Consider the following 24,039-nt stretch of genomic DNA (forward strand, 5'->3'; position numbering starts at 1 on the left):
TTGGAATCTAAATTGTTACATTAAAATTAGTTTTTAAAGTGAGCAGGATCCATATTGCTACATTATAGAAACTAATACCCTTTTTAACAGTTCCATCTTCTCCATTGTAATATTTCCTTAAAAAGAAAATTTGCAGACATGGTCTGAATGATTTAGAGTGATGTGTAACAGTTTGGACAGGCTGGTTGCACCCCTGAAAGCCTCCTTTGTCATTGCCAGCTAGGATGTCATCTGTTTGAACTGGTCTTTTTCGTGTTTGCCTAGGGTGAGTAGAGAGTGGTGATTTAGTAGAGCTGTTGGCTGCTTCCTGGCTGCTGTAGGAAGTTAGTTTTTCTGGCTATATGTGTATGAGGCGGGAAGCAGATTGTTAGTAGTGTTTAATATTCTAATTTTACCTCTGAGAAAACTGGGATGACTTTTAGAGTGTAGTAGGTATTGTGGTTTGTTTTTCCCTTCCTTTCCTTTACCACCCCACTCCTCGCCGCCTTCTCCTTCTCTTTGTCCTCTTACCCATCCCTCCCCTTTCCTCCTTTGTCTGGATTATTAGAAGAGGTTGAATTCGGAAATGTGACTAATTTTTACAGATTGTGTTTTTACAGACTAATTTTTAGAAATGTGACAGTTTTTACAGATTGACTCCCTTCACTGAAGAAGGAACTTTCTTTGTAGTCTAGATTTTTTTAGTTTTATGATACATGTCTAGTGTAGAGAAGTTCAGGGACCATAGGACTGGAAGAGCTTGGTATACTTACGTGCTGGTACTGTTTTTTTTATACTTTTCTCTATTTTTCTTGTGCCCTAGGTTTTTCCTTCCAGTTGGGTTAAAAAAAAAAAAGTTGTTGAGGAACATTGATATGGTGAAAGAGTTGTTTTTTATTTCCATATTTATATTAAAATAGTTTTTTGCATGTGTATGTTTCTCTGAGTGGGGAGAGATAGTAGTCTTGTGTATGTGTCAGGAAAATATTATAAATAAGATGTTTCCAGAATTCCCAGAAATTAGGACTGTTACTAGAATTCCCCAAGATGAATTAGCATGAAGGCTAATTTGTCATTAAAACATTGATATCCTTCAAAATTGAAAAAAAAATTTAGAAGAAACATTTACAACATAATCATTTCTGCCATCAAGTAAAAATTAAAAAGTACAACAGTGTTGGCCAGGTGCAGTGGCTCATACCTGTAATCCCAGCACTTTGGGAGGCTGAGGCAGGTAGATTGCTTGAGCTCACTAGTCAGAGACCTGCCTGGGCAACATGGCAAAACCCCATCTCTGCAAAAAAAAAAAAAAACCCACACAAAAATTAGCTGAGTGTGGTGGCATGTACCTGTAGTCCCAGTTACTTGGGAGGCTAAGGTGGGAGGATGGCTTGTGCCCAGGAGGCGGAGGTCACAGTGAGCCGAGATCACACCACTGCACTCCAGCCTGGGCAATAGAGCCAGGCCTTGTCTCATAAATGAAATATAAAATATAAAATAAAATAAAATAAAACGTTGTTGGCAAAGATGTATTCAAAATAGTATGTAGAACTTACCTGGAAGGTAATTTTGCAATATTTACCAAAATATACTTTTTCATCTAGTAAGGTCTCCTTCTCAGAATCAGTCTTAAAGCCATTCAAATACAGATTTATGATTAAAGATTTAAGTCCAAAAATGCTCATTATAGCAATATTTATAATAGGAAAAATTGGGGAAAAACAATTATACATCCAACAGTAGTAAGAGTGTGACTACATTATAGTATTAGTATGTAATGGATTGTCACAGAGCAACAAACATGTTTTTGAAGAATATTTAAGGCATGATAAATATTAAATGTAAATGTAAATTGAAAAAATGATATCTGTAGATTTTCATTATGCATTTCTTTATGAAATTTTTATATATACACAAAAGAAAATAGTCATGCATTGCTTCATGACAGGGACATATTCTGAGAAATGTGCTGTTAGTCGGTTTCATTGTGGAAACAATGTTGAACATCATAGAGTGTCCTTACACAAACCTAGGTGGTATAGCCTACTCCACACCTACACTATATGGTATAGCCTGTTGCTCCTAGGCTACAAACCTGTAGAACATGTTACTGTATTGAATACTGTAGGCAGTTGTATTTGTGTATCTAAACATAGAAAAGGTATGGTAAAAATGTGGCATGAAAGATAAAAAAGTGTACACCTGTCCCAGGCACTTACCATGAATGGAGCTTACAAGACTGGAAATTGCTCTGGGTGAGTCAGTGAATGAGTAGTGAGTGAATGTGAGGGTCCTAGGACATTATGTTACTGTGGATGTTATAAACACTGTACACTTAGGCTACACTAACTTTATTTTTAAAATTTTCTTTAATAATAAATTAGCTTTAGCTTACTATAGCTTTTTTACCTTATAAACTTTAAAAAATTTTAAACTGATGACTCTTTTGTAATCACACTTAGCTTAAAACACAAACACATTGTATAGTTACACAAAAATATTTTCATTATATCCTTATTCTATAAGTTTTCTTTATTGATTGATTGACAGAGTCTCACTCTGTTGCCTAGGCTGGACTCAAAAGTCCTGGGCTTAAGTGATCCTTCCTTCTCAGCATCCTGAGTAGCTGGGACTACAGGTGCATGCCACCAGGCCTGGCACCTTTATTTAAAAAATATTTTATTTTTTGCTTTTAAAGCTTTTTTGTTAGGCCCCAGCACACAGACATGCACACAATTATCCTAGGCCTGCACAGAGTCAGGAGCATCACTGTCTTCTGCTTCCACATCTTTTCCCACTGGAAGGTCTTCAGGGGTAGTAATTGGTATGGAGCTGTCATCTCCATGATAACAATGCCTTCTTCTGGATACCTCCTGAAAGAGCTGCGTAAGGCTGCTTTACAGTTAACAACTACTTCTTCCTCTTCCTTTTTTAGTAAGTAGAAGAATTACAGTCTAAAATAATGATATAAAGTATAGTAAATACACAAACCAATCACATAGATGTTTATCATTTTTTATCAAGTATTATGTACTATACATAACTGTATGTGCTAGACTTTTATATGACTGACAGCACAGTTGGTTTGTTTACTGTGTTGCTCTAACACTACAGCTATGATGCCATTAGGTGATAGGAAGTTTTTGGCTGCATAATAATCTTATGGGACTTCCGTTGTGTATGTGAACTGTCATTGATGAAAGTATCATTATGCAGTGCATGACTATATGTAATGTGTATATATGGTATGAAGCATAATAAAATGAACACCTGTGAACATACCATACAACAACCAATACTGTAAATATAATAAATTCTGAATTATAGATATCTATCTAAAAAAAGTATTTCTTATTTTGGGGAATTATAAATGAGTTTTAGTTTTTACTTTTTTTTTCTACATTCTGTTCAAGGGGTATGTATTTTCAAAACCAGAACATACTATTAAACATTATTAGAAAAAGAAAAAAATTTAAGCAGATTTCTCACTCCGTGTCATTAGAAAGAAACTTTTAAAAGTGTCTGCCACCTGTTATATTCTGAGTGACAGATCATGGCCAGATACATAGGATGACGTTATCTACCAGCCATAGGTAATGCATTGTGACAGAGCTCCAGAAAGATGACAGGCTGACAGCCACAGGAATTGTGGAGAACCTGTCTTCTAGCTGGTGTTTGACCTCTACAAAATACATTTCAAATATCTACTTAAGTGCTTTTTTTTTTTTTAAATGGTTCAGGCCTTCAAAAGAGATTTTATTTCTTCATTTAACAAGCATTTATTGGGTACCTGTTAAATACCAACCAAGAGTGACCAAAGGAGTCTTTGCTCTTATGGCACTTACATTCTAGTGGTGAAAGATAGCAGGCAAACAGGCATGTGGTGAGATATCAAAGAATGATGTGTTGTGAAAGAAGAAAACAGGAAGAGGAACTGATTTAAATTGGGTAGTCAGGCCACAGGAGTTGTAGCTCACACCTGTAATCCCAGCATTTTGGGAGGCTGAGGTGGGAGGATCACTTGAGCCCAGGAGTTTGAGATCAGCCTGGGCAACAAAGTAAGACACCATCTTTACAAAAAATAATGGACTGATGTGTGCCTAGAGTCTTATCTGCTTGGGAGGCTATAGTGGGAGGATGGCTTGAGCCTAGGCGGTCAAGGCTGCAGTGAGCTATGATTGGGCACTCTGGTCTGGGCAACAGAATGAGACCCAGTCTCAAAAAAGCAAAAAATAAAAAAATAAATTGGGTTGTCGAGGGAAGGCCAGTGAGGAGGTTTGAACTAGGATATGAGCAACAAGAAAGAGACAGCATTACAGTGATTTGGGGGTACAGGGAACAGCATGGGCATGAGCCCTACAGCACAGTTGGAGAACAGAGAAAAGGCAAGCGTGGTTGAAATGTGGTGAATGAGGGGGCAGAATGATAAGAGAGCAAGAGGGGAAGTAGGCATAGTCAGATCACAAGGAGACTTCCAGACTTTTTTTTTAAAAAACTTTCTCCAGGTAAAAAGTTTGGATTTTATACTCAATAGGAAATTGTTGGATAGTGTTAAGCAAGAAAATAACACGCTCCAACTTGTTTTAAAAGATGACCATAGCTGCTATGTGGAAAAATCATTATATAGGGTCAAGAATGGGAACGAGAAGACCAATAAAAAGCTATTTACAGTGGCCTAGGTGAGAGTTAATGGTGGCCATCATAGAAGCATTAAGGAAGGAGAGGAATACATAGATTTGAGATCTATTTGTAAGTAGAACTAATGCATCTTGCTGAGTGTTGTATCTGTAAGACTACAGGAAGGACGGGAATCAAAAATGGTTTCTGCTGGACGCGGTGGCTCACGCCTGTAATCCCAGCACTTTGGGAGGCCGAGGTGGGCGGATCACCTGAGGTCAGGAGTTTGAGAGCAGCCTGGCCAACATGGCGAAAACCTGTCTCTACTAAAAAATAGAAAAATTAGCCAGGCGTGGTGGTGGGTACCTGTAATCCCAGCTACCTGGGAGGCTGAGGCCGGAGAATCGCTTGAACCCAGGAGGCGGAGGTTGCAGTGAGCTGAGATCATGCTCCTGCACTCCAGCCTGGGCAACAGAGCTAGACTCCATCTCAAAAAAAAAAAAAAAAAGGTTTCTAGATTTTTGATGTGAGCAACTGGGAAGAAGGTGTTTCCCATTTATATGAGTGGAAAAGATGGGTCAGGCAAATTTGTGGGAAATACTGAGAATTCTAATTTGAAATACTAAGTTTGACTAAAACGTTGAGATGTCAAATAGGCAGTTAGATATGTGAGTTTGGAGCAAGGTAAAGAGATTTGGGATTGAAGGTAAACATTTGTGCATCTTCCGTGTATAGATACAGTATTTTAAAACCATGAAAGTGTGGGAGATCACTACCAAATGAAAAGTAGAGGTAATGAAGACTGAGTTTCTGGACCTCCAGTTAAGGGTCTTTGCAGGGGAGGAGCAGCAGCAAAGGTGGCTAAATGGGAGCAGTTGTGGTGGAAGAGGGTTGTTTGATCTGGGATTTGAGTGACATGAAGGTATGTGAAGAGTGTTCCGGAAAGAAGGATGGATCTAGCTGAATGCTACTGAGAGGGAATATGCTATGATCAGATACATAACCCTTGTATATTAGTTTTCTGAGGCTATTGTAACAAATTACCACAAAGTTGGTGACAGAATAATAGAAATTTATTTTCTCAAAGTTCTGGAGACTAGAAGTCCAAGATCTGGGAGGGCTTCCTTCCCTCCAAGGTGGCTCTGAGGGAGAATCCATTCTTCACCTCTTCCAGCTTCTGGGGGCTGCCCTAGCATTCCTGGGCTTGTAACCCTGTTACTCCAGCTTCTGCCTCCATCTTCATGTGGCTGTTTACTTTGGGTGTCTTTCTGAATTCCCTTTGCTACACCCTTGCAAAAATGTTCTTTGCCTCTCTCTCTTGTGATGTCATTTAGGGTTCACCTGGATAATCCAGGGTAATCTCATCTCAAAATCATTAATTAATTTGGAAAGGACCCTCCACCGCCTGAGTAAGGTAACTTCGGGATTAAGACTCGATATCTTTTGGTAGCCGTTATTCAACCTACTACCCCTTGGTTTTAGAAACGTGGTACCCATTGGAGAGCTCAATAAGAGTAGTTTCACTGCTCCAGTGAAACTTTACCTTTCATGCTTACTGTCAAAAAGAGAGCTCTGTTGTCTGTTCCAAGACCATGCAAGTTGATTACACTGCTTTTTGTTAGGTAGCGAGTAGTTGTATGCCTGTGATTAGCTTCAAGTTTCCCATGTTCAACATGAGAAAGGATCAAAGTTCCCGGAAGTCTCTGCCAGTTCTTTTGGATTCAGTGTTCTTGACCCATGTGATCCAAGCTGGCATTGTTTAGAATGACCATTATTTCGGTAGCCAAAGTCTGGTTTATTTTAGATTTAAAACATCTCTGTTTTGAGTAATAATATCAGTAGTTATATTATTTCTTTTATAACCTGATTGACAACCATGTTGCTGAAAAATTTCTATCCAGAATGTGGAATGGATGTCATTTAGGTAATACATAGGTATGGTAGGCATTTTAAATACATAAATTATCTGAAGAGAGATCAAGGGACTCTGAGAAAAAGGCCATTTTGCCATTTTTTTAAACCAGGTTTCTGAAACTCAGATGTTAAAACTGGCACACTGGTTGCCAAGTTATCCTCTGAAGGCTTTCCATGATTCCTGCTGGACAATTGGGAGTAGCAGAGGTTATATGAGTTATATCTGGCTTTTTGTGGCATTGCGTGGACAAGAGATAGTGACCGCATCAGAAGGGCGCCTGCTTCTCTGGCAGGGAATTCTGGCCCCTTCAGACAAGTTGAGTGGAGATGAGAGGGGAGGGGACAATCCCAATATTCTAGCAATAGAGAATGTTCTGCAAACCACAGATGTGTGTATACTTCATCCATACTAGTCATCTCTTTAGGATGGAGAGGCGCCTCTAGTTCAAGTTCAGTTAGTTAAAACAGGCATGTAGGATTTTCTTCATTCTCACTTCTTCCTTGCGTTGGAACTGAAATGACTGGGAATCTTGGGTTGTTTTCCTATATGCCTGCAGGGTCAGGGAGAGCAGAAGTTGTGCTTCTTCTAGATGAGAAGCTTTACTTTCTCAGGGAACTGACTTGATTTCCATAGACATTCTCACAAACCACCAGAGTGCTGGTTCTGGACTGGTATATGCCCCTCAGCTTCTATATTGGGGCAGAGGCCGAAGTTTGGCATGATGAATAGAATACAGGTGTTGGAGTTAGACCAGATTAATTCACTTACTAGTTCTGTAATCTTTGGCAAGTTACATACCCTCTTGGGACCTCTGTTTTCTCAGTGGTAAAATGGGGTTGAAGGTATCTGGTATTGTGCCTGCCACATTATAGGCATGTAATAAATGTTAGATGCTACCATTAACACATCTCTTTATCTTTTTACTCATCTTATTCACTTATTGATACTTAATTTTCCTCATTGCTGTTGTGTTTATATTAAGCAGGATTCTAAAGGAATATCTACTTGTTGACAGCATCTTTTTTGGGAAAGAAATAATGACCCCCTTTCCCCCATCTTGTGACAATTGCTGTTAGGTCTTCGGTTCCAGCACATGGGGCAAACAATCAGCATCAGAGAATACTTCCTGAGGGAGGCTTGCTTTAATTGTAAAACATAGTAAAGAGGGCAAAAGAAGGTTGGCTTATTCTATTTTTAGGGGCAGTTCTGGTCAAAGGCTCAAATCTTGGGAATGGAGTTGCTGAGGAATGAAGTTTTAAATAGGTCAGCTTGCCTAACGTAGAGCACTCCAGGAGGTCTTTGGAAGGAAGAGCTGTTAAGAATGAGTCTGCTTGGGAGAGGATCAGGAAGGGAAGCAGCGGTGAGATGAATGTAACAGAAAAGTCATTATTATTTATTATTATTATTTTTTGGAGACAGAGTCTTGCTCTGTTGCCCAGGCTGGAGTGCAGTGGTGTGATCTCAGCTCACTGCAACCTCCGCTTCCTGGGTTCAAGCGATTCTTGTGTCTCAGCCTCCCAAGTAGCTACAGATGTGTGCCACCTCTCCCAGCTAATTTTTTCTATTTTTAGTAGACATGGGGTTTTGTCATGTTGCCCAGGCTGGTCTTGAACTCCTGAGCTCAGGCATTCTGCCCACCCCTCAGCCTTCTGTAGTGTTAGGATAACAGGCGTGAGCCACCGTGCCTGGCCAGAAAAGTCATTATTGATTGCCCACCATGTAGTCCCTAGGGTGCTGTGCTGTCAGGTGCTGTGTTGTGAACAAAGGATGTTGGGTTGGCCTTTGGAGATAGCTTACACCCAAGGTCAGATATTTTTCTGTAGTTCCTAGCTTTGTGACCTAGAACAGTCTGCCCACCTATGTAATGGGGATGAGACTGTATGTCTTTGATTTCTAAGACCCCCTTCTAAGTTGAATAATGCCTTGGCAGAGGAAGGGGTAACATAGTGTTCCATTATTGGAACACTAAGCATGTGGGAATTATTTATATCCTGCTCAAGGTCATTGCCCTGGTCTCACTGCAAAAATTCAAAAAATTCCAACCTCTGGCATAAACAGGTTAAATTATTCATCGCTTGTAACCAATTCTAAGGTATTTCCTTGTTACAGAAATGCTAATGTGATTTTTTTTAAGTGCGTTTTAAAAGCAAAACAATATGGTAATACCCATCTTAGTGATGTTGGGACGATTAATAAGATAATGTATGCGAAATGCCCATCCAAGTTAGTATTCAGTGAATTGTAGCTATTATTAATGGATGAAAGGACATGAAAAATAATTTGATTGGCGTATCTGAAGAAAGAATTTTAAACAAGAAGGTCATAATGTGACTAGGATCTGAAATAGGAAAGATCAAAGTTCAGCTAATGTTATAGAGATAAATGACTGTGTATATGAGGAGAAAGTTTTACCCATTTACGAAGTATTTGTGATAACTTCATATATTTTTCTGTATGAAAAGAGGGAATGTGGTAATCATGTGGTTTAAATTGACTCCCATACCATCTTCTGGGCATTTTATAATGTTTCTGAACTTGCTGCTATATAAGCTGCTAATATACGCAATAAATAAAAGCAAACATTGGCTAATTTACAGGTAAAAAATAAAAATAAAAACCAAGTGTTTATATTTTTGTTTTTTTTTTTTTAATTTTTATTTTGTTGAGGGGGGAGTGGTGGCTAGCTAGGGACTTGTTATTAATTTATCAGTTTATTAGTTCAGTTGCCTGACCAGAAAGTTCTTTGCCTACGTTTCTGACATCTTATGTTTTGATTAGAGTGATATGGAGTTTTTAGCTCTTCTTTCTTTCTTTTCTTTTTGTTTGCCCCAGGTCCAGCAAGACTATGAATCTCTGTTCCAAATGCTTTGCTGGTAAGTGCAGAAAAAGGGTTTTTTAATTTACTTTCATTTTTCTTTCTTTTTTTTTTTTTTTGGTTGTTTTTAAGACTAAATCATTTGACCCTAAAGGATTTATGCATGGGGTTTTGTTTTCTTAGCTTGTGTGAGAAAGCAGTTTCACCTTACCAAGGTGCTTCATATATTTGCCTAGGACGGTTGAAACAGTTTTCCTTGAATGAAATCCTATCTCCTATGTACTTGCACCAAACAAACTGTCCTTGGTTTACTGTTGTTGGTATACAGTAGAACTGTAAAAAATGCGTGTGTTTTAATAGGGTAGTAGATACTCATTGCTCATCTTGACTTGAATGATTATTGGTTAATGTTGCTCTATCAATGAGAATGTAACAGAATATTTTCATGTTGGAGTCAGGAAGAGAATCAAGCTGAGTTAGCCCATCATCAGATCCATCATAGAGGCTGCCATGGTGTCTCATGCCTATAATCCCAGCACTTTGGGAGGCAGAGACAGGAGGATTGCTTGAGGCCAGGAGTTTGAGACCAGCCTGGGCAACATAGTGAGACCCTGTCTCTATAAAAACAAAAAGCCTCCTGCAGATCCCTCATTCAAATCACCTCGGGTAAGTCACGTAATCTCTTTGGACCTTAGATTCATCATTATAAAATGAAGGACTTGGGCTTGACATGTGCCAAGGTCCTTTTCTAGCCCCAGAGGTAATTGGTTAACTTCTGGAATTATGACTCCTTCATGAAGTTGAAACTTTTAGGTCTTTTTATTTTTACTTTTTAAAAAACTTTCTATCTAGCGATCCTATATAAATAAGTCTTTGCTAATTAGGATATGTTTAACTTTCCTTCTTTATTCATTTTGTCAAAGGTAAACAAAGCTGCATACTAGCTAAAGTTCTAAGGACAGGTTTTAGTCAGTAATACACTTTTGCAATAGGGAAGAGAGTCCAGTATGAAATGAAGTCAATGTCGATTTGCAGAGATGACTGGGAGTTTTAAAGGGAGAATGGCAGGGGACTTGGCAGGGTGGATAAACGGAATCTGTAGACTCAAAGAAGTGAAGAATTTAAAAAGATTGGTAAAATATGGTGATTAGGCCAGCTGTGCCTGTTAGCTGACACTGTGACTGGGGAATAGATACCCTATTTTTCCTGATGGTTACATTTTTAAAGGAATGGCTTTCAGGTCCTTGAGAAAGACACTCCTGAGTTGTAGGAGTACAGCTCAAAGGGACAGAGGAAGGATTCACAGTTGTAAGCCCTTTTTAGTAAATGATCTAAGAGGATAGTTAGGGCCTATCTTCAGATGCTGGCTAGAACAAACAGTAGATTCTTTGGCAGCCTTGAGCTTTAAGAGGCAGACAATTTAAGAGAGGCTAGGGTCATCCTAGGGAGGTAACCTTGAGCTGTTAGAAATGTTAGTATTTAAAATTAGCTGGATGTGGTGGTGTGCACCTGTAGTCCCAGCTACTCGGGAGGCTGAGGCAGGAGAATTGCTTGAACCTGGGAGGCAGAGGTGCAGTGAGCTGAGATTGCGCCACTGCACTCCATCCTGGTGACAGAGTGAGACTCCGTCTCAAAAAAAAAAACAAAAAACAAACAAACAAAAAAAAAGAAATGTTAGTGTGTGTAAGTCTTTTAATGTGAAAGGAGGGAGTGGACCAAATCATTTGTTTTGAGAGTCTGTAGTTTTTAAAGGTCCAGGTTGAGGCCTGGTCCAGAAGAGGGCTCAGAGGAGGCTGGCTAGATTTTTATTAAAGAGATTTTTGTTGTTGTTGTTAATTTTAATCTATTCATTATGCTATTTGGGCAAGGAAGTAATCATGGTGTAAGCTTTAGACCTTTACATTTGTGCCTAAACTAGGGGTTAGATGGGAAAGAATTGGGGAAGCTGACAGCTTTTATAGGTTCAAAATTTGGAATTTGTCAGATATTTAGGTTTTTAAAAGAAAAGAAATATTGGTGGGTTTTTATTCAGCTTTTAGCAGTATTTGTGCCATGTTAAAGGACTGTATTCGGGCCGGGCGCAGTGGCTCACGCCTATAATCCCAGCACTTTGGGAGGCCGAGGTGGGTGGATCACGAGGTCTGGACAGCGAGACCATCCTGGCCAACATGGCGAAACCCCGTCTCTACTAAAAACACAAAAATTAGCTGGGTGTGGTGGCCCGTGCCTGTAATCCCAGCTACTCGGGAGGCTGAGGCGGGAGAATCGCTTGAACCTAGGAGGCGGAGTTTGCAGTGAGCCGAGATCACGCCACTGCACTCCAGCCAGAACGAGACTCTGTCTCAAAAAAAAAAAATAAATAAAAGGACTGTATTCTGCTGCTTACCTTATGTATCTACAATTACAGATATGAAGAAATGCTTCCTCACTGATGAAAGGTTAACTTTATAGTGAAGACGAAAGTAGCAGTGAGACAAAATGTATACAGGTTGAGAACCCCAAATCCCAAATCTGAAATGCTCCAAAGTGCAAATGTTCCAAAATCTGAGAAAAACAAATCCCAACACTTCTGGTCTCAAGCATTTTGAATTAGGGGTACTCAACCTGTATTAGATTATATATTTGTCCCCACATGGAGACCCCATTGTAATTTAGTAAAGTATGGCTTTGGGAGAAGGCCAGACACCTTTGAATAATAAGGTGGTTCACATCAAATACTCCTGAGGAACTATCTTGTGCCCCTAAATGAATACAAAGTTAAAAAAATTTAACTATGAAGCTAGAGTTCAGCCATGGGCTTTGTGTTTCTTTGGACTTGTTACAGTTTTACTTTCTGTGTTTATAATTATCTGTCTCGTGATCTGTGTCTATTTACATTTTATACAGCCTTGCCATTTTTGCTTTTATAAAAATATTAGGACATTTTCAAGTATCTAAAGAAAATATTCGCTTCTCTCTATATTTTTTACCTACACACTACTGCTTTCTCCAGTTGCATTTGCGTGGCATGACTAGTTAATATCCTGTCTGCTGAAACAGAATTTTGTGTACCTTTAGAAATTCAAAAGAAAAGAGATCATTGAACTTTAAAAATACATTTTTGGATGTCATCTCAGTATGAACATAAGGAGAGTATAGTGAATGCAGTATTACAGAAGAGCCGTGAGTTTTACAAGACAACATAAAGATTATTTTGGCCAAAGCCACTGTGATCTTAAAAGACTCTTTTTAAAGTATATTGTAAAATGTACAGTGTACTTTAAAAGATGGAAAAATCACTTTTTAAATAGTTATTGTTTGCCACTAGGTTAAACATTTTCTTTTCAAGATTCCTTTTCAAAATCTATGTGGTGACAAAATTAGTTTGTTATAACTTGTTTACATAAAATTGAATGAAATGGGAAAAACATCTTTAAAATCTTACCAAGAGAATACGTTGTAGGTTAGGAACTAGGGGTGTGTGTATTTACTTGGAGAACTGTTTTGCTGCTGGTGAAATATTCTGCTAAGTGGTGAGCACACACCTGCCCCAATAACCATCATTACTTAAGCTATTTCTCCTTTATAAAATATTCTTGGGATGTTTGAATTTAGAGGAAAGGAATAAGAAAGGAGAAATGAGTATATGCAGAGTGACAGTTGCTAAAAGCCATTGAAATGTTAGTTGCTGGTGAACTATATACCAAATTATAATGCTTCTGTGTATTGTTAGAACGAGAAATGTTTGTGTCAGACCTTTGCATGTATGTGGAAGAGGGCCCAACCTGGCTGGGCTGGGTTTGCTAAAGACTCGAAGCTCAACCAAAATTCCTCTCTTTGAAATGAGAGAGGTTTTTTTGTTTGTTTGTTTGTTTGTTTGTTTTTTAAACTTTTTGACAACTATCTTATCATTAACCCTGGTTTGGCCTCTGTTACCTTTAAAGGCTAAAATCATTTAAGACTGTTTAAAGGATCTCTCTCTCTCATTTTTTTTTTTTTTTTTGAGACGGAGTTTTGCCCTTGTTGCCCAGGCTGGAGTGCAGTGGCGCGATCTCTGCTTACCGCAGCCTCCGCCTCCCGGGTTCAAGTGATTGTCCCGCCTCAGCCTCCCAAGTAGCTGGGATTACAGGCGTGCGCCACCACGCCTGGCTAATTTTTGTGTTTTTAGTAGAGACAGAGTTTCTCCATGTTGGTCACAGTGGCCTTGAACTCCTGAGCTCAGGTGATCCACCCCCCTTGGCCTCCCAAAGTGCTGGGATTACAGGTGTAAGCCACTGCGCCCGGTCCTTTTTTTTTTTTTTTTTTGAGACGGAATCTGGCTCTGTAGCCCAGGCTGGAGTGCAGTGGTGCCATCTCAGCTCACTGCAGCCTCTGCCTCCCGGGTTCAAGCGATTCCAAAGGACTTTTCTTCACAAAGACATTTAAGTATACTTCTTTCTCAGTCTTAAGAGAAAGGCCTTGACCTAGAAACCTTTATCATCCAATATTTTCTATGCCAGGATAACTACGACACTTACAGTTAAGTATTCTGGGGAAGCACCAGGAAGTGATTGACTCAAGTATTAGGATTTGAGGTAAAATGGACTTAAATTGCTCATCTACATTCTCTTTATCTGAGGTCATTTAGTCTATTAAAAAAAAAAAAAAAAAAGTCCAGACCCGGTGGCTCACGCCTGTAATCCCAGGACTTTGGGAGGCCCCAGGTGGGTGGATGGATCATTTGAGGTCAGGAGTTCGAGACTAGCCTAACCAACATGGTGAAACCCTGTCTCTACTAAAAATACAAAAAAATTAGCTGAGTGTAGTGGTGCATGCCTGTAGTCCCAGCTACTCGGGAGGCTGAGGCAGGAGAATCACTTGAACCCGGTGGGTGGAGGTTGCAGTGAGATGAGATTGTGCCACTGCATTCCAGCCTGGGCAACAGAGTGAGACTCTTGTCTCAAAAAAAAAAAAAAAAAAAAAAGCAAAAGTTAATCTTACCATACTATATTCTCTCCATTCCTGTAAGAATTCCTATTTGTTATTTTTCTACCTTCCCCGTCAATCCCCCTTTCACATATTCTGTATTTTCTTTTCTCAAATTACAATTCAGTACATTTGTTTGGAAATGTGGATCTATATCTCTGAAGTCTAAGACTATTGTGTAGGTAGAGAAGCCTGAAATTCCTGGAGTTTGCATAAGGATTCTCCCACCTTTTAGTTGATATATAATTCTTCCCAGTCAAAAGTGTTGATTATTTTTATATTATTGCTAAAGAAAGGTTTTGCTTAACAGCTTTGCATTTTGAAGTTGTGGAGACTTTCTAAACTATTGAAAAGGATGGTATGTAAGCACCCTGGGACACGAGTTATCAATTGATTTTGCCACAAATCTTTCCAATTATCAGAGCTGGTCTGAGGATCTCTTTTGGCCTAATTTTGGCTTTTCTTACCCCCTTGATAATATTCTACCTGTCATACTATCCTTTCATTAAATATTTTTATATAGTTTTATATATGATTTTACTTAAATAAGTAAATGAATATAAAAAGCGAGAAAATTTTATGACATAGTTATGGCAAATTAACATTTGGTTGAAATACTACCTCTTAATGCAGTTTTTCAAACTGGGTATTGTCACTCATTAGTGGGTAGACAATTTAATGGGTCATGATTAGTATTTAAAAAATTCTGAGTAGAATAGAAAATATCAGTGTATTGCACATAGTAAAGTTATTTTGTGAAACCTTTGTTTGACTTGCATTGAGTTGAAAATAATGTGTAATGGGTTATAATGTAAATATGTGTATGTTACTATTATGATTTTAAGTTTGAAACCCAGTGAATTGCAGGAGTATGGCTTTGGAAAATCTTGGAATCTAATTTGCTTTGTAAAATAGGGAATATTTCATTTGTGTCTTCAGGCAAGAGGTTAATAGTTGATTTCTTGTGATCTTTGTCAGTTCTGAGCTGTTGAGTAGTTTAGAAGTGAAGCTTAAACTAGACCTGATAGCCTACTACAGTGTTAAAATACATATGAAAAGTCAAGCATAGAGTCTAATGAATATTCCTGCCTCTTACAAAGGTAGAAATGATACTGCCTATGGTATTTTTTTTTGTTTGAGTGCAAATCCAATTCATGAATTTGTGCATTTTAGTTGACCAGTGTTTAATATTTAGGAATAGTTAGTACCTAATTCATGATGACCTCTTGTTCTAGCATATTGAAGGCCAGCTATCATTAAAGCAGTGCTTTTCACAGAATGGTTTTGCTGACCTCCTAAATAGAAGTGTGGATGGCAGAAGCATCAAAGAGGATGATCACAAGTGGGGAAGGCAGAAATTTTAAAAGAACTGACTGAAGTAACTCCTCTACTAATGTGACACCATCTCTATCCCCCACAAACCCTTGGAAATACTAGTTTTGGGAGAAGAGAGGAGTATGGTGACTAGAAAGTAGCTATAACCTGTTGATCATTGTATACTTTATAAGGCAGTGAGTCAGAAGATATGTTTAAGAAATGGAAGGTTGTTGGAGTAGCTCTGATGACAGATGCTTATCATAAGGCAAACTTAATATATGTTCCACAGTGTTCAGAATACCACTTGGTCGGTGGACTTTTAAATGTGTGCATACTTAATTTTTAATAAACCGTAGACATGGTATCTTTAAACATACTGTTTCATTTAAGACTAACTTTTAAGAAATTTGCTATCACGTGGTTCACATATGATGTACAAGTGTATAGTTGCATGAGATAAAGCTGGAAGATGACATGAAAAATTTAATTGTGGTAGTCTCAGAGTAAGAGTAATTGGGGAGCTTTAAAATTTAATTTTGTCTGTGTTTTCAGATTTAAGTATTAATGTAATTGCACAAATTACAAATGTTTAAAAAGTGAAGTGAATTTATACAGTCTAGAAGTGGTTTGTTTCTTTCTGGAATGAGCAAAATAAAATTAGCTATCGCCTGCAGCATTGGGAATCTAAGTGTTGACATCTAAGGTGAGTGATATAACAATGCTGGGTGCAGGGTGAAATGGTAGATAAACCAAAATACTAACATTTTTCTTGAAAGTGACTTGAGTTTCATGATAGTTCCAGAAGAGGATAACAAATTCCCATTTCATACCAAGTAAATTAAAATATTTCCTTATGAACTTGCAACTTAGTGGTTGCAGTTACATACTAATCTCTTTTCTGCTTCCATTTCCTGTTAGAATACCAGAGTAAAAGTGGTCTGATTCTAGTCACTTTTGAAAAGCAAAGAGTTGTAGGTTACAGCTGAATTTTGAGGCTTTACAGTAAGAGGAACAGAGTGAGTCTGACAAATTTTAAGCTCATATATTTTCCTTTTAGAAATGTAGGAACTCTGCACAAATAATGTAGAAACAAATTACCAATTTCAATACAAAAAATTTTGCAGGATAGTGGAATTTGTAAGCTTGTCATACCTTGATTTTTTGAATTCACCTTTTCCCAAAAGAAAGCAACTGTTGGCCAGGCACAGTGGCTCATGCCTGTAATCCTAACACTTTGGGAGGCTGAGGCGGGCGGATCATGAGGTCAGGAGATCGAGACCAACCTGGCCAACATGGTGAAACCCGGTCTCTACTAAAAATACAAAAATTAGCTGGGCGTGGTGGCACATGCCTGTAATCCCAGCTGCTTGGGAGGCTGAGGCAGAAGAATCGCTTGAACCAGGGAGTCGGAGGTTGCAGTGAGCTGAGATCACGCTGCTGTACTCCAGCCTAGCGACAGAGCGAGACTCCATCTCAAAAAAAAAAAAAAAAAAAAAAAAAGCAAAAAAAGTAACTGCTGCTCTTAAGACGAAGTGTTTGAATAGAGTATTTCTGTTTTTGTAATCTTTTTGACTTGATTGCTTTTGTATACTCTTTGATTTCTTCTAAGCCAGACGCCCAAGAGGGATTTCTCAAGTGTAACACACACACACATTTTGGTCATGTGTTTGTTAAAAGGGGACAGCTCAACTTACCAGGCTCTTCTTAACCATTATGTGTCTGTTGGTAGGTATCTGTTGGATGGTTGGGTGTCTGACATTCAGAATATCCACAAACCCACCCAGAAGTAACAAATGTTAATGTTTTGCCTTTTTTCTTATCACACTAAAAAGGGCACTAAAATGTCACAGTTTTCTTTTACCCTAGTCATCATCTTCCCATCTCAGAGACAACTACTCTCCTTCTTATCCTTGTATTTACACTTTTTATTATGAATGGGCATTTATATAAATATTGTTATGATTCTGTTTTTAAAATGTTTAAATGGTATTTTGTACTAGTCTACAACCTGTATTCTTTTAAATAATGCTTTTAGAAACTAATCATGTTGACATGTTGCTCTTGTTCATTTTAACTATAATATTCCATTATAATTAATGTCTAGATTTACCTAGAACAATCTCCGTTTATGCATTTTGTGCCAGTGAAAATACTAATAGTACCTCTTTGTACCAAACTGGTACTATTGTAAATGTACCAATTTGTTTGATACATTAATTGGTCACCTTCATTATAATGTGCCCTAATTTATTTATCTAGTCCCCTGTAGAGGGACATTTGTTTTCAGTGGCCATTTTTATACCACAGTTGCAATCCTGTGTTTTCTCTCTCTCTCTTTTTCAGCACTTGCTTGACTATGTTAAAAGAATGTTTCTGTAGGAAACTCTGTTCTTTATGATGTAGCCTCCCTTACTCTGAAATGCAAGCAAGACTCGGGCAACAGTTCCTTAACGGATTAGCAGTGCTGGACTGTGGCAGCCTTTTCTAATCTCTTAGTCTATAGCAGTTTGATGTCTTACTAATAAGCATTCTTAAATTGTGTGGTTAATTATTATGCTAGTCAAGATACATGAAGCAGTGTGTTAAAGATGATGATGATGATGTTATGGAAATTATGTCAAAAATAATTGTTGCATTTCTAACGGGAAACAGTGCTCAGTGCTGTGAAATAGCTGAGAGGTGGCTTCTTTCAGGCCTCAAGTGGGAAAATTATGACCATGTGTTAGAGTATGATAGGGAAAATGGAAGAAATTTAGTAGTTACTAGGTCTTTTAAGATAGTTTAGTCTGTCACTTGGCTTTATTTCTTCCCTCATGTTGGTCTAAAGCTGTAGTCTCTTTGTGGTAGACAGGATTATCCATTGTGGCATAGAGAGAAAATGTTAGAATTCCTACTTGTGTTTATTTTTGTCCTGTATACATAATCTCATTGGTATCTGTATTAGTTTCCTAGGGTTGCCACAACAAATTGCCATACACTTGGTGGTTTAAAACAACAGAAGTTTATTCTCTCACAGTTCTGGAGGCCAGAAGTCTAAAACCAAGGTAATGGCAGGGTTGGTTTCCTCTAGAACCTTTGAGGGAGAATTCATTCCACGCTGCTGCTTGTTTCTGGCTTGTCAATAGTTCTTGGCATTCCTTTGCTCATAGACATATCATTCTAGTCTCTGCTTCATCCACATGGCCTTCTCCCCTGTGAGTCTCTATCTTTCCCTCTTCTGTCTCCTCTAAGGACAATTGTCATTGGCTCAGTCTTATCCCGGATTATCTCATCTGGAAATCCTTAACTTAATTACATCTGCAGAAGCTTTTTTTCCCAAAATTATCACATTCACAGATTCTGGGTGGACATATTTTGGGAGGTGGGGACAGGGACAGGGTGCATCATTCAATCCACTACGGGAATATGTAACTACTTTTAAAACAGAAATGGAAGAGATGTGCACTCAAATTTTATGCTGATGGTACACCTTTATCAAAGCTTGGAGACTTGTAGTTTAGAGAACTGTTTGGGTTGGATACAGTTGGCCTCTTTTCATGTAATTAGACGACCCTCTGTGACATGAAAAGTAGTATAAGAGTTAAGGCCAGGAACGGTGGCTCACACCTGTAATCCCAACACTTCGGGAGGCTTAGGCGGGCGGATCACGAGGTCAGGAGTTTGAGACCAGCCTGGCCAACATGGTGAAACCCCATCTCTACTAAAAATATAAAAATTAGCTGGGAGTGGTGGTGCACGCCTGTAATCCCAGCTACTCCGGAAACTGAGGCAGGAGAATCACTTAAACCTGGGAGGTGGAGGTTGCAGTGAGCTGAGATTGTGCCACTGCACTCCAGCCTGGGCGACAGAGCAAGGCTCTGTCTCGGGGTGGGGAGGCGGGCAGTGTGGGGAGTTAATTGGTAATATTCCCTGTGTTTCATATCCTCAGTAGACTAATGCAGGCTACTGTATCAGAATGACCAGGCTTAGGTTTATGGGCTCCCTTTTAGACTTGTCAGGAATATGGATAACTTTCAGATAGACTCAGAAAAGCACGGGACTATTTTGTGCTTCAGAGGCTTTGGCTCCACCAAGTTTCAGATACTTAGCATAATTCTTGTTCTGGCTGTTGCCTTTGTGTGTGAATTAGAAGATTATGATGAGGTTGCTTTTTGACATTTTTCCTGGATATAATACCCACTTGTACTTAATTCTTAGTCCACAGTAGGGATGATGAGTAAAAAGATTGGACATTATTTTTGGGCCATTAATGTATGACTAAAATATCATCTTTCATGCTATAAAATTTTATACCCTTTAAAAGCCTCAGTGCTTAGCTGGTTCTTGCAGTGTAAAGTAGATCTAACTATATGTTAACAGTCTTAACTATTTTTTTTTTAATTTATAAAGAAAAGAGGTTTGATTGGCTCACAGTTCTGCAGGCTGTACAGGAAGCATAGTACTGGCATCTGCTTCTGGGGAGGTCTCTGGAAGTTCCCAGTGATGGCAGAAGGCCAAGCAAGAAGTTGCATATCACATGGCAAAAGCAGGAGCAAGAAAGAGAGAGTGACAATTTTAACTATTATCAAAGGTTGTTTTACATTTCTTAATTTACTTTTAAACTAAATATTGGGGAGAGAGAAGAAAAAATACCTTAAGACTTCCGGCTTGAAGAAAAAGAAAAATGACACATAATCTTAAATGGAGAATGCTGAAAGACAGACATTTTAGTAGTGGAACAAGAATTAGTTTTTGTGAAAAAAGAGAGGAAAGGCATAGACAATTACATGGGTTTTTGTTTGTTTGTTTGTTTTTTGTTTTTAAAGGCAGTAAAATCCTGAAATGAAATAATTGCAATTGTAACTAAGATTGCTGCAGCCCTTTTATATTATGAAGTCCTTTAATACAATATTATCACATTTGATTCTTACAATGTTGGTGATTTTATAGCTCCATTTTACAGATAAGGAAACTGACTCAAATGGGTTAACTCATGTTCCCAAGATTAAATAAATTTTAAAGAACTGAGATTTGATCAATGGAAGTTTAGACTTGGATCTAATCTCCACTGTTTGATGTTATTAGGATGAAAGTAGTAGACTTAGATGGAATTGTACTGTGAAAACCAAAGCTAAATAGATTAGTCGGGATTGTACTGTGAGGATGTAACAGTAACATTGTTTTGCATTTGTGTGTAGGAGTATTCTCTTTTCTTCTGCTCTTTTAGTTCAGTTGTAGTTTGCCTCTAGATCCCCTCATAATCAGAGAAACAGTGCTGAAAGCTTCACAGAGTAGCTAATTTAGGAAAAGGTGTGCATATGTGGTGGGGGGAGTGTTTTTGTCTAACACATTTTCTGTTTTGGTGGTGAGATCTTCATTTCTTAACATCTTTCTTGTTCTTGTTCATATGACTTTTAGCTCATTAACCTTGCTCTCTGTGCTGCGTAGTGAAGCACCATTTCTATTTAGTCTCCTGTGTTTAGCTTCTCAGAAGAATTTTTTTGAAAATGTTTGGAAGTGTGATTTAATTGCAAGGCTGTTTGCACATTGTCAGTGTGAAAGCAAAGATGAATTTCGTATTTAGACTGTGCAACCTGCAGATTTCATTTGTTAAACCTTCCAGTTGGTACTCCCGTTCTCTCATACATGTGTGCATAATAGTATGGAAAAAAACTCCTGTTTTGTTGTATCCATATTTATCAGTTTGGTTGAGTTATGGAAAAGCCTGTCCTTTGCTTTGTGTATTTGCTCATTTGGAAACCTTGTATAGTTTATAGAGACACTAGTGATTTGTTCCCCGGCTTCCCTGTGGATTTTGTTCCATATTACAATCTAATTCCACCTCTCTGCCCCATACTCCTGAGCTGTTAATTTGTACATTTCGATGCAGTTTGTTTCATCCTGTGTTTTTGTAATCCAAACTGAATGTAATGAGCTGTGTGCTTTAGGGACCTGGCTTTGCCTTGCCAATTAGAACAAAGTGGTTACTGAGTAAGAGTATGTTTTAAATAAAACATGGCACCTCTGAATGGTGCTGATACTCATTTGGGAATAAAAGAGATGGTTTTAACCCTTTGACTCACAAAGAAGAGCCATTACAAAAGATCATATATGTATATATTTTTTTTTCTTTGAAAAGAAGGGTAAAGTTTACCTCCATAAAATGTGGTTTTACAAGTTTCTTAAGGTAACTAAATAAATTTAAAAGTTTGTCATTAAAAATGTACTTTTTTCCTTCATGATCATTTGAGACATGTTAGCAAAATTCTGTAAATTTATGAATATTGAACCAATGGCTGCTGCTGAATTTTGAATTTGTTCATGTTTAGGAAGGTGAGGGTATATGAAACCAATAGGTATGTCAGCCTCTTTTTATTTTTATAATATATCAAGCCAAGTTTTCAATTTAGTGGTGACACTCCTTCCCCCAGAGATACTTAAAAATTATGAAGGTGAATGTAAGCTTCTACAATGTTGTGGGAATATTATTTTCAGATAATTGAATTTTGAGCCATCAATGACTTAAGGCTATTTGGAAGTTTAGCTGCACTTTCACCAAACGTTTATAGCACAGATGTTTCTGAATAGACCTTCATAGGCTAATAGTTTACTAATTCACGTCATAGAGAGACACTCATCAGTTACTTCTGTTATTGTATTTGCATCTACCCTAAAAATAGAGTTCTCTTTTTAGCTGATATAGCAGATAAACTGTAATTCATCATTGGAATAAGGAAAACATAAAACTTACTTTGAAGAAAAAGTGGGACTGTATCAAAAACTTTGAAATAAAGACATCCAAGGGAAAGCTAGACGTAGAAAGACTTGGTGACGGGTTTAGACAACATTAAAGCATGTATTAACCTATGCAAACAAGAGAGAACAAAAGGAATGCATTTCTGTAGAACAGTTCAATTAAAAAGTATGTAGGAGTATCATGTTGAAAAAAAAGGTTTCTAGAAAAATGATGTCTGTACTAGAGGAGGCCAGTTAATTGGACTAAGTGAAACTAAACATAGGCATTTCTAACATTGTACTGGGAAAGTCTTGCAAGCCCTACTGCTGGTTTGAAGAGACGATCATTGTAACAGTATTACTAAATGCCCTGTACTTCAGATTTGAAGATTAACCTCCATATTGCTAGTACTTTAAATTGTTCAGTTTTCTGAGTAAAGATATTAAAGTTTAAATGTGCTTCCATCTTCTCCTCAACACTGTTTTAACCTGTAGCTAAACTCACAGTCCAGGAGATTGAATTTTGTTTAAAAATGTTTGATATCTGTAGAGAACACTGTATTTTCCAGCTTTGCATAAAGTGACAGTGTTTTCCTTAACTCGTATGTTTTAGGATCCAGTAGCTGTTAATTTCCATGCCTGAAGCACAAATTAATGTCAGGAAGTCTTTCTCAAAAATTATTTTCATGCAGGTCCCAGGCTTCCAATGGCAACTGAAAGCTGGGTTATTCATTTCTCCTGTACCTGTTACTCAGTGTGCATCATAAGTATTTGTAAACACTGGTTTTGCTTTTAGGAAGTCTAGAAGTGTGAATCCCATTAATCATGTGATATTAGGAAATGATGATCATAGAATATTTGAGTGGAAAGAATTTTAGAGCCCTTTTCTTACCAAAACACTGGTACTCAGTCCAAATGTCTACTGAATTAATGAGTTTCAAAGTAAACTGAAGTGGTGAGGGTAAAGTGGCTTATTATTTCATCTTTTATTTGCATACTTCAACCTCAGTTTCCTTTCTCCTTCCAGTGTTATATGCTATATTAGTAATCTTGAAGATGAGACTAGAAATAAATCTATAACAAAGTTGCAACAACCCTTTAATTTGTAGATACTGCTTTAGGATTGTATGCCTTTTTCTGTTTACTATCTCTTAATTCAGGTGCTGATAGTCTTGCAGGTAAACATTCATTGTTCTGTAGAGTTGATACAGTTGTCAAATTTTTGTGTATTTGTGTGTATGTGGGTTTATGCACATGCATACAGTTATTTAGATGTGTTGATTATAATTTTTAATTAAAATTTTTATTTAAATATGACAGTTGGATTTTATATGAGATTTTATACCATATAGCAATTACAAGAAGAACTAAAACGTCCAAAAACACTATCTGCATCATTAGTACCTTAAAGAAATTTCCCCAAACTTGATGAAAATCTTTATTATAGATTTTTTAAAAACCCATGATAAAGTGTTTCATGTTCTAAGATACATACTCTGTGGAAATGGATCTTTTTTATAGTGTCCCTCTATCAAGTAGCCTGGGTTTATAAAATATCACAGAGACAAAATTCTTTTCTCAAAATCCCTACATGGCCCTACAAGAGGAGGAGCCTAAAAAAAGAAAAGAGAAAAAACTGTGTGTATGCTTCCCTTAGGCCAAAATTTGTCTTCATTGAATGGGAAAGGCAAAACTACTAAATCGGTTTTTCTTTTGTGATGACTGAGGTCTTGTGTTT

The 24,039-nt window shown here is 37.8% G+C and overlaps 1 protein-coding gene across 6 annotated transcripts in view; it reads left to right on the forward strand.

The window, feature by feature from the left end:
- The window catches only part of ZFAND3 (zinc finger AN1-type containing 3), a 335,462-nt gene that overhangs the window by 101,505 nt on the left and 209,918 nt on the right, over positions 1 to 24,039 (forward strand). For all 6 annotated transcript variants that reach the window (XM_009451183.5, XM_063812421.1, XM_063812423.1 and 3 more), the window contains exon 2: positions 9,344 to 9,384. In XM_009451183.5, coding sequence (XP_009449458.2) covers positions 9,344 to 9,384 — 41 coding nt within the window. The remainder of the gene's footprint in view (positions 1 to 9,343; positions 9,385 to 24,039) is intronic.

This window comes from Pan troglodytes, chromosome 5 (genome assembly GCF_028858775.2).
Source record: "Pan troglodytes isolate AG18354 chromosome 5, NHGRI_mPanTro3-v2.0_pri, whole genome shotgun sequence".
In the NCBI taxonomy this organism is placed as follows: Eukaryota; Metazoa; Chordata; class Mammalia; order Primates; family Hominidae; genus Pan; species Pan troglodytes.